Here is an 11,390-nt window from a genome sequence, read left to right as displayed (position 1 = left end):
ATATAATGCAGGTCAAAGCCAACACACACACACACACACACACACACACACACACACACACACATACACACGTACTATCCTTGTGGGGACTCTCCATAGGCGTAATGGTTTTTATACTGTACAAACCGTATACTCTATCACCCTACACCAACCCTACACCTAAACCTACCCCTCACAGAAAACTTTCTGCATTTTTACATTCTCAAAAAAACTAATTCTGTATGAATTATAAGCTTGTTGACACGAGTACCCATGAGTTGGTGTGTACTCAGATTTAAGTCCCCACCGGGATAGAAAAACATGTACACACACACACACACACACACACACCAATATTGTTTAGCCTTGCTTAAACATTTAATGGCACACTGTAAGTCAGATTTAGAAAGACAAGTATGCACTGAATACAATACCGTGCCTGTGTAAACAAGCCATCGATCAACAAACCTCTGACAAACAAGATTTTTATCTCCATATGTGGCAAACAAATGGCACAAACACACACATAAAGACAAGTAGAGCAGAGCTGAGTTAACAGGAAGACTGGATCATTATCCGATCATTGTGTTTTCCATTTTAAAGGCACCATCATTCCGCATGGCTGTTCTGCTCTCTGCAAAACTCATCTGTCCTTGAAAGCCGAACACAACATAAACAGGTATCAGCTAACAGACGGACACGAATATGGGTGAAATGTGAACAAACACACACACACACACACACACACACACACACACACACACAAAGTAACAATGCATCACTTCAGTTCATTTTTAATACTATGTCAACAGAATGTTTTCTCATTTTAAATGAGTAAGACTATGGGCAAGTCAACATTTTAACACTCGCTAATGTTCATTTCTTGAACCCCTTTTAATTAAAAACATTTTACATCTAAAACTCTAAAAGATTTATCATGTAAATGTCATCAGTCATATTCATATCAGTCATGAAGGTTTTAGAAAATGCTTCAGATTGGTGGATCTAGGGGATTTTTTTTATAGGAAACAGCACTCTCTAGTGGTCAAAATGTATAACTGCACTACTAGGCTCTGCATTTAAGTGCTTAATATTTACATTAGCGCAAATGGCAGACAATTATAACTCTTTTTTTTTCTCACTTCTTGTTTGTTCTTCTTCTATTGCCTGCAACAACAACATTAGCTTTTCTCAAGAAAATGAGAGTGGTGCAAAACATACCATAATGATGCTGGAGTGTTCTAAGCTGTTGCCATGGCATTGCTATCTGTTCTGAGTGTTTAGTGCCTTACTTTTTTGTTGCTGGGGTGTTCTGGGTGGTTGCTAGGGCGTTGCTATGTGGCTGTTAAGTTGTTCTGAGTGTTTAGTGCATTTTTTACTACATTGGTGTAGTTGCTAGCTAGGGTGTTTTAGGTGGTTACTTGAAAGAGTCTACATGACATTCTGTTCTCCAGGCATATATATACAACCTGTTCTGTAAGGTTTCTGTGAGATTTTTTTGCCCATTTTTGCCCCTGCAGGATGAGTTATGAGCTGAGTTTTTTTTTCTATAACTATTCTGAACCTGTGTAGCTGATATGTGTCATATTCACCTTTGGGAAATTGGGTAGGTGAAATGGTTCCACTGTTTTCCTAGGCAAGGTGCTGCTGGAGAACTCGCTGCTGGACATGCTCTGGTGCTCCCTTTCTCCATCCTCCACCACTTCCTCCCTCCTGCCGCGCTCCAGCTTCTTCACCTTCCGTATGGAGGCGTACTCTGCCGTCACTTCGTCTTGACTCACGCCGTTCACACCTCCTCTGCTTCCAACTCGGCCGTTCCCATTGAGCGTCGGGCTGTGGGCACAGCGCTGAGTGGGCGTGTTGGTTGACGTCGGGGCAGGGGCAGCAGGTGGGGCAGAAACACACACACACACACACACACACACACACACACACACACAAAGTAACAATGCATCACTTCAGTTCATTTTTAATACTATGTCAACAGAATGTTTTCTCATTTTAAATGAGTAAGACTATGGGCAAGTCAACATTTTAACACTCGCTAATGTTCATTTCTTGAACCCCTTTTAATTAAAAACATTTTACATCTAAAACTCTAAAAGATTTATCATGTAAATGTCATCAGTCATATTCATATCAGTCATGAAGGTTTTAGAAAATGCTTCAGATTGGTGGATCTAGGGGATTTTTTTTATAGGAAACAGCACTCTCTAGTGGTCAAAATGTATAACTGCACTACTAGGCTCTGCATTTAAGTGCTTAATATTTACATTAGCGCAAATGGCAGACAATTATAACTCTTTTTTTTTCTCACTTCTTGTTTGTTCTTCTTCTATTGCCTGCAACAACAACATTAGCTTTTCTCAAGAAAATGAGAGTGGTGCAAAACATACCATAATGATGCTGGAGTGTTCTAAGCTGTTGCCATGGCATTGCTATCTGTTCTGAGTGTTTAGTGCCTTACTTTTTTGTTGCTGGGGTGTTCTGGGTGGTTGCTAGGGCGTTGCTATGTGGCTGTTAAGTTGTTCTGAGTGTTTAGTGCATTTTTTACTACATTGGTGTAGTTGCTAGCTAGGGTGTTTTAGGTGGTTACTTGAAAGAGTCTACATGACATTCTGTTCTCCAGGCATATATATACAACCTGTTCTGTAAGGTTTCTGTGAGATTTTTTTGCCCATTTTTGCCCCTGCAGGATGAGTTATGAGCTGAGTTTTTTTTTCTATAACTATTCTGAACCTGTGTAGCTGATATGTGTCATATTCACCTTTGGGAAATTGGGTAGGTGAAATGGTTCCACTGTTTTCCTAGGCAAGGTGCTGCTGGAGAACTCGCTGCTGGACATGCTCTGGTGCTCCCTTTCTCCATCCTCCACCACTTCCTCCCTCCTGCCGCGCTCCAGCTTCTTCACCTTCCGTATGGAGGCGTACTCTGCCGTCACTTCGTCTTGACTCACGCCGTTCACACCTCCTCTGCTTCCAACTCGGCCGTTCCCATTGAGCGTCGGGCTGTGGGCACAGCGCTGAGTGGGCGTGTTGGTTGACGTCGGGGCAGGGGCAGCAGGTGGGGCAGCTTTATCAGGCCCCACCCCTTTGATCCCAACACTCTCGTACAGGCCATCATCTGGTGGGAGGGATGTGGGAGAGGAGCGGCGGCAAACTTCAGAGTAGGTGTGCTCACGTTCCTCATTCTCGTTTTTGTTGGGAGCACGAGGCAACTGGCGGCCTGGGCTGGGACGGAGGTCAGAAGTGGAGCGGCGGGTATGCAGGAGCAGAAGGTCCATGCTGGCCGGCCGGCTCTTAGGGGCACCTGTCAATCAGAATAACACAGATTAATGTGAGAAGGATGGGAAAGATTAAACAGAGGATTAAGATTAAAGTTTGGAATACTAATGTCATATTGGATAAAATACTGAACACATATATAGTACTAAGGGCCAATAAAGTACAAAGTGTCATTAAAAATGTCACATTTGACATTACTCCATGAAAACACAAGGGGGCAGACCATTACTATTTGGAATGTGTATTTTGACCACACAATCACAATCTTACATATGTTTAAACCTGCATAGAGACAGTACAATGAGTTTAAAGTCAACATGAAACTACACTGGCAACAAAAAATGTGAATCTTATTTTCTAAACTACATATCAGATGATACTCCCAAAGCTAAAAATGGTCAAATTAAACATTTAGCTTACCTTTCCAGTTTAGCCTAGCCCAGTTAGCAAGCTAATTGTTTAACTAACTAGCTTAGCATACTTCTACTGATCTTGTATGACACTGGCACTATTCGTTCCCAGCTAACAATGAACATTCTCACAACTTTCAATAAGTTATATAATATTTAGGACAAAACATTCTTAAAGTAATGTTTATGGAACATTGTTATTACTTTATGAATATTTTATATACGGTCTCACAACGCTGAGAGAAAACATTCTTGCGATGTTATTTTTACTTGGTGAATGTTCTTACAACGCTGATTAGAATATTAAAAATAATGCTAAAAAATATGCTATATTTTGAAAATAATATTAGTAGAAAGTTGTAAGTAACTTATAAATCATGTTCTAATCAAGACAAGAAAATTGGACATTTTAATGTTCTTAAGAAATTAAAAGTAAATGTTCAGATAGCGTTATATCTTTGGTGAAAATATAGTAGAACTTTGTTAGAAACATTTTAGGAATCTTTAAATAAAGTTCTACTCACGACAAGAAAACTGGACATTTACATTCTTAGAAAATGAATACATTAATTAATTAATACAAATAATATTTTGTGTGAAAAAGTTAGTAGAACGTTGGAAGAAATGTTTTTGTAACTTTTAAATAACGTTATAATTGTGACAAGAAAACTGGACGTAATTTTCAAAATTTTACAAACATTTCAAAACAATGTTCCTACAATTTGTAACCTGGGTTGAAACTTGTGGTCTTGGTAACAAATCCGCAGAAAGTCATTTCACAGTCGAAGCAATATATTAATATTTCTTGGAATAATTTGGAATAATGTGGACTGATGATTTCTGGATGTTATGACCAGGAGCATGTATTACAAAAGTAAGTAGAGTAAACCTTGATTTCATGTTGACCGAATTGGTAATTGTTATCCTTCTTATTGTGTATTTTGTGTTTTACACACTAAATAAAGTGAGTCTCCATTGGTCTGGATTTAAAAGATCAGAAGCCAACGTATATAAGGCTTTGAGATGTGTGTGTTCTGTGTGTCAGCTTGACAACTGTCATTCTCAGCCTCGCAGATCACACGTCTGTGGCAGTGGGAACATGAGCTAGTAAACATCTTGCCATGACAAGTCTCTGGAGACGTCAGCCTTTGCACGCACGTGCGTCGGCCAGTGCATATGTGCGTATGTGTGTGCTAAATGAGTCTTGTGTACATATATCATTAAGACCAGTTAAATCTGTCTGTCTCTCTCACCGTTTGCATTGCAGGGCAGCCTGTGCATGTCATGCAGGCGGGTGTCAGATTTACTCATTGAGTTCAGCTTGGACTGGCGCAGAGCAGCCTGAAATTCAAAACATTATCATGTATATGTACGTACATCCATGTCCATAACTGCACTGTGTTTATATGTGTTCATATATACTTTTTTTGCACTCACTGTTTCCTTTTTCTGAGCCCCTCCGTTGGTGTGGCCATGTTTGCTCTTGCTTTTTCTGTAGACAAAGTGAGAGACACTTTTTGTAAGGAGAAAATAAAATACAGCAAACATGTAAAGGGCTGAAACATCCTATACGTAAATTTTTAGCTCTGTTCCAGAGCTACCTACTTAGTATTTAAGGCAACTTTTAGATGCAAATGCTGTTGTCAGGCAGTTAAACAATATTATGCTGCCTTCTAAGATACCTTGTTTTGACCAAATTATAAGCACAGCACTATATGAAAAAGTTCATTCAAGATTGAAGGCAAATCTAGAGCAAAAATCATTATAAATATATTTCATTTAACAATGGAAAGTATAAATAAATATAACCAAATATTTGTGCCTGCTATTTAATGTTTGTGCTAGATTTTCATATTAGATTAACACACTAACGTGAAACTATAGAACACAACAGTGACTGTTGACTTATTTTTGCAGGCTTGGCTCCAGTGTTTTTCCCATTCATTTTTACTATAAGCATTAAAAACAATCTTCAATACTTGTAAGGATTACATTGCCATACTGTTACGTATCCGGTCCATGAACTTCCGTCTGCTAGCCATCAGAGGTCACCCTTTCCGTTTTCATTTACTCTCGCACTACACACTGTTGCACATCACCCCGGACTACATATCCCATCATTCATTGCACTGATTGCACACAGCCCTGATTGCACACAGCACTGATTGCACACAGCACTGATTGCACACAGCTGTTTCATATCACTCATTCACTATTTAACACCCAATCTCACTCCGTTCTGGCTGCCGAGTATTGTATGCGCTTATCGCCAGCAGTGATAGTGTGTCTTGCCCGCCATATACCTGTTTGCCATTGTTCGACCCTGCCTGTGTTTCTGACCTCTTCTGCTTTAAATAAAAGCTTGCACATGGATCCGCACGTCTCACGTCTTGTCAGCCGCGTTAGAGAATACTCGGCCCCACAAGGATCCAGCAGCTGTTCAAATGGACATTGGCCAGGTATGGACATGGCAAGAATTTTATTAAGTCCTGTCACTTCCTGTCTGTTGCACCCAGATCCTCAAGGACTGTTCTTCAGTATCCCAGACTGGCTTCCAGTGTGGAGGACCCACCGCTGGTGTCGGCACATGCAGCTGGCATCCCTAAACCAGCGCTCTCAAGCCCTCCAGTTTCTGAACTATTTCCCCTGTCTGTAGCGCTTCCCACAATGGGGATCGCTTTATGGTGCAGTTGGGCTGCGTACACCACCACTGAAACGTTTGAGATGGCGGCGGCCACTGCGATGTCTTCCGAGGTGGCGGCTGATGCTGCAGATCCTTCCGAGGTAGAGGCGCACGCTGCCGTGTTCCTCGAGGGGTGGCGGCATCCGCTGCAGAACCTCCAGAGGTGTCAGTAGTACCCACCTGTGAACTCTCTGTCCGTCCTGTCACGGCTATGGAGGCCGCTTGTGAACTCTCTTCCTGTTCTGTTCTGGCCAAGGAGGCCATCTGTAAACTCTCTGCCCGTCCTATCACGGCTATGGAGGCCGTTTGTGAACGCTCTGCCTGTCCTGTCACGGCTATGGAAGCCTTCTGTGAACTCACTGCCCGTCCTGTCACGGCTATAGAGGCCGGTTGCGAACTCCCTGCTCGTTCTGTCACGGCTATGGAGGCCGTCTGTGAATCCTCGTCCTGTCCTGTCAACGCTCAGCCTTGTCTATCAACCCCAATGTTCTGTCTGTGTTGTCTGTCTCTGCTCTCTCGTTGTTACAGTCTCCGCCATGGTCTCCTGGTCGGTGTGGTTCACCGGGAGGGGTTTCCTGTTCCTTCTGCTCCGACGTGGTGGTCTGTCTGGCTCTGGTGGTCCTCTGCTCCGCTGTGGTGGTCCGCTGCTCCACCGTGGTGGTCCGCTGCTCTGCCGTGGTGGTCTTCTGCACTACATATCCCATCATTCATTGCACTGATTACACACTGCACTGATTGCACTGATTGCACACAGCTGTTTCATATCACTCATTCACTATTTAACACCCAATCTCACTCCGTTCTGGCTGCCGAGTATTGTATGCGCTTATCGCCAGCAGTGATAGCTACTTCACAGAGCCCTCGTTATCTTCCCAGTCCTAGCCTAGTCTTGCCCTATCTGTTTTCTTGGTTTTTGATCTTTGCCTGTGTACCTGGATTTATCCCTCTAGTCTCGCCCTGTTGGATTCCGTTTGCCGTCAACCGACCCTCGCTTGTTTACCGGATTGCCCTTGCCTTGTCTTCTCTATACCTGTTTGCCATTGTTCGACCCTGCCTGTGTTTCTGACCTCTTCTGCTTTAAATAAAAGCTTGCACATGGATCCGCACGTCTCATGTCTTTTCAGCCGCGTTACACATACAATCATTTAAAAAATGATGAATAATGAAAATAAGCATTTTTATTATTTTTTTTAATTTAAAAATTGTGTATAACACTGTTGTTCAAAAGGATTCAGCCAGTTTTTTTTTTTTTTTCTTGGAAGAAATGTATACTTTTATTCAGCAAGGATGCATTAATTTGACCAAAAGTGACAGTAAAGACAATGTTACTTTTTTAAATAAATGCTGTTCTTTTGAAAGAATCAAGAAATAATGCATCATAGTTTCCACAATAATAAGCTACACAACTGTTGATAATAATAAGAAATCTTTCCTGAGCAGCAAATCAGCAAATTCAGCTTTGCATCACAGAAATAAATTACATTTTAAAATATATTCAATATATTCAAACTGCAATAATATTTCACAGTATTACTGTTTTTACTGTATTTGATCATACAAATGGTTTCCAAAAACATTTAAAAAATCTTCCAGTAAAAACAAATAGAGAGACTAACTTAATTATGTAATTTGCCTATTTATTTCTCTTCATGGAATTGGACATTTGCTGTTGAGCTCTTTTGCCACGATTTTCATTCCATATCAACAGCAACTATTTTAATTGGCACTTCTTCCTTAAGATTATGGGTAATGTAGTTCACCTTGAATTCTGCATTTAAACACTTAAAAAAGAAGTGAAATTACACTTGACTTGTAGCTTTTAAAGAAGCCCATATCATCACTTTAATGATTTATCAAAAGAGATTTCCCCATTCATTATGGAGGAAAATGAAAGCGAACAGTGGTAACCCGACTGCTGCGCTCTACACTAGAATCATCTGTAAGCGACTCAAGAATGCAGTGTTCCAAATCAGTCACCTATGAGATTACATTCTGTTTAGAATGCTGCCTTAGAAAGCTGCAGCCTTTGCAGACACTAGACATGCAGCTCTGGGTTTTGTACCAGAGCTATTGTGCACTGTTGAATAGGACAGGAAGTAAAATTCCACTACAGTGAGTGTTTGTAATGGGATTGCCAGGGTCTGGTTATATCTAGGGATGTCGTAATCATGAGGGACTAGATGTGTTGCAGGTGTGCTGGAGGAAGAGAGAGCGAGAGGATGGATAGGTAACCCTGACGATCCCTCCTCCCTTGCTTTTCTTCTCCTCTCATTCCCTACACACACCTGGTGTGACATCAATTATAGCTTCTCTCTCTCTCTCCCCCAATCCTACAGCCTGTGAAATACACACATTTTTTTTCACACACACCTCTTTTTGTTCCTCTCACTCTCACCCCATTTTTAACATCCGCACATCTCTCACACTTACGCCAATCTGTGAAACAGAGGATTTTCTCTCTCTCTCTTACTCCCTGAAGACGTTTTTGTATGGATGAATAGATAACAAGACATTAAAAGTAGAATTAAGTAGAAAAAAGTAATATGGCATAATGGCAGTGTCTCCTGTTTGCTTGTGAAGGCTGTATCGTTCTGAAGGTCAGAAACTCAGGAGGCCGGAGGGACACGTTCGCACCTGGGTATTAGTGACCCTGTGTCTACACACATGACTTGCAGAAAGTACTGTACATACTGCAAAACCCCGCACAGCAAAATAACAGCTGCACCTGGCTACTGAGTATGCAGTCATGAATGCAGCATTTGCATAGCCATGTTTTAAAGGAATATTCCAGGTTCAGTACAAGTTAAACGCAGTTACAATAATCTACAAGTAATCCACATGACTCCAGTCCATCAGTTAACGTCTTGTGAAGTGAAAAGCTGAATAACAAATCCGTCTTGAAGACGTTTTTAACTCTTGCCTGAAACAGGCGAAAAATATGCACAGATCAAGCACCATTTATAAGTGAAAACAGTCAAAAACTTTTATTAAAATGGTTAAAGTTAAAATGGCTTGATGATGGATTTGTTTCTTAAGAAGCTTCACTTCACAAGACATTAACTGATGAACTGGAGTGGTGTGGATTACTTGTGGATTATTGTGATGTTTTTATCAGCTGTTTGGACTCTCATTCTGACGGCACCCATTCACTGCAGAGGATCCATTGCTGAGCAAGTGATGCAATGCTACATTTCTCCAAATCTGTTCTCGTGAAGAAACACATTCATCTACATCCAGATGGCCTGAGGGTGAGTGAATTTTCAGCAAATTTTCATTTTTGGCTGAGCTATACCTCTAAGGATAATAAGTGATTTTTTTTTTTAAATAATAAAATCACGTTAACACATATTATGTCTTGTGGCTATACAGCTGAAACACACAGTATTTTAATGTTTACAGATTGTCCCCATTCACTTAAATTTTAAGTACCCTCACTAGTTTAGATTTTTGCTTTTTTAAAGAAAAGGAAAGACAATTAATTTTTGTAGTAATTAACATCATGCCACAAATTATGGCAATTGAACTTGTACTGAACCCAGAAAATTTAAAATTCTCAGTTATTTCATGTTGAATCCATAATGATGAATAAAAGTCCAGTCAAATCTTCTGAAAAAGTGTTATTTTAGTATCATTTGTATAATATTATAGTATTTGAATTCACTTTTATTTTATATTTTCAGTTTTAATTTGAATTGTAATCATTTTGTTATGTGCTTTTGTCATTAATATTTTGTAAATATCAATACAGCTATAATAATTATAATAATAATGATAATTTTCTAAAATATAATAATTTTCAAATTTTCATTTTTAAGTCTTTTTTAGGCTTTAGTTTTCCACCTATTATTTATGTTTATGTAAGCTTTATTTCAATTAACAAATTATTTTGAATAGTTTTAGTAACAAGTAACAAGTCATACAATGTCATAAAGTGACACTTTGTGTGAGAAAAGGGATCAAAAATGTAAATCATTAATTGCAAAAAATCTTTCTATTCACCACAGCTCACAAATCTCTATTGAATTTCCAACCTGGCATTAGACAGAAACATGCAGAAACAATGGCATTTGGTGTCATTGACAGTGTTGAGATTTAAAGGGGTCATATGATGTTGCTAAAAAGAACATTATTTTGTGTTTTTGGTGTAATGCAATGTGTTTATGCGGTTTAAGGTTCAAAAAACACATTATTTTCCACATAATGTACATTATTGTTTCTCCTCTATGCCCCGCCTTTCTGACACACGTCGATTTTTACAAAGCTCATCGGTCTGAAAAGCGAGGTGTGCTCTGATTGGTCAGCTATCCAGTGTATTGTGATTGGCCGTATGTTTATTTAAGGCAGTACTAAATAAAACAACAAAATGCCATTTTTATGATCCTTCTTATTTTCTTTTTTTTTAAGTGTGTAAACTTATGGCCAAAAATGTAACAGAGTAATAGCTCTTGGTTCATTTCCAAATATAATAAATAACTTGTGCGAATCAGTAAATGATTCTTTAGTGATTTGATTCACTAAAAGAGTCAGTTAATGAGAGTGATTCCTTTGTGAATCAGACTACACTTGTTGAACTGAAGGTTTTTGATTCACATTGAAGAACTGGCTCATAAGAGTCAAAATGTTGTTCTATTTTATTGTAATTATTTCTTTATTCGACTCATTAGTTATTATTATTATTAATAATAATAATACTTTTATTATTATTTAATTGTATTATTCTTATTCTAATTATTTTGGTAACACTTTATTTTATGGTGTCCTTGTTGCATGTACAATAACAATAGTAGTAAATTATGCATAATTACATGCAGCTAACCCTAAACCAAACCCTAACCCTACAGTAAGTACATGTTGTTAATTAATATTCCTCAGTACATAACTGTATAATTACACTATTAGAAGCACACAAAATAAAGTGTAACCTTTTTAAAAAAAAAATATGGGATATGATGAATAACTGATTCGCAGCCCTAGCATTATTGGTAAAAGCTTTTTGCAGTCTGTGTGTGTGGTCACTTACCTCTGACCCCCCAC

The 11,390-nt window shown here is 39.2% G+C and overlaps 1 protein-coding gene across 1 annotated transcript in view; it reads right to left on the bottom strand.

Moving 5' to 3' along the window:
- The window catches only part of LOC107693551 (uncharacterized), a 57,306-nt gene that overhangs the window by 8,127 nt on the left and 37,789 nt on the right, over positions 1–11,390 (bottom strand). The window contains exons 3-5 of the mRNA XM_016492977.1: positions 5,111–5,165; positions 4,927–5,014; positions 2,747–3,288 (exon numbers count right to left, since the gene is read on the bottom strand). Of these exons, the coding sequence (XP_016348463.1) occupies positions 2,747–3,288; positions 4,927–5,014; positions 5,111–5,165 (685 nt within the window). The remainder of the gene's footprint in view (positions 1–2,746; positions 3,289–4,926; positions 5,015–5,110; positions 5,166–11,390) is intronic.

Source organism: Sinocyclocheilus anshuiensis, unplaced genomic scaffold (assembly GCF_001515605.1).
Source record: "Sinocyclocheilus anshuiensis isolate Anshui unplaced genomic scaffold, SAMN03320099.WGS_v1.1 scaffold967, whole genome shotgun sequence".
In the NCBI taxonomy this organism is placed as follows: Eukaryota; Metazoa; Chordata; class Actinopteri; order Cypriniformes; family Cyprinidae; genus Sinocyclocheilus; species Sinocyclocheilus anshuiensis.
Note: the sequence above shows the minus strand (reverse complement) of the source record. Positions and strands in the feature narration are given on the sequence as shown.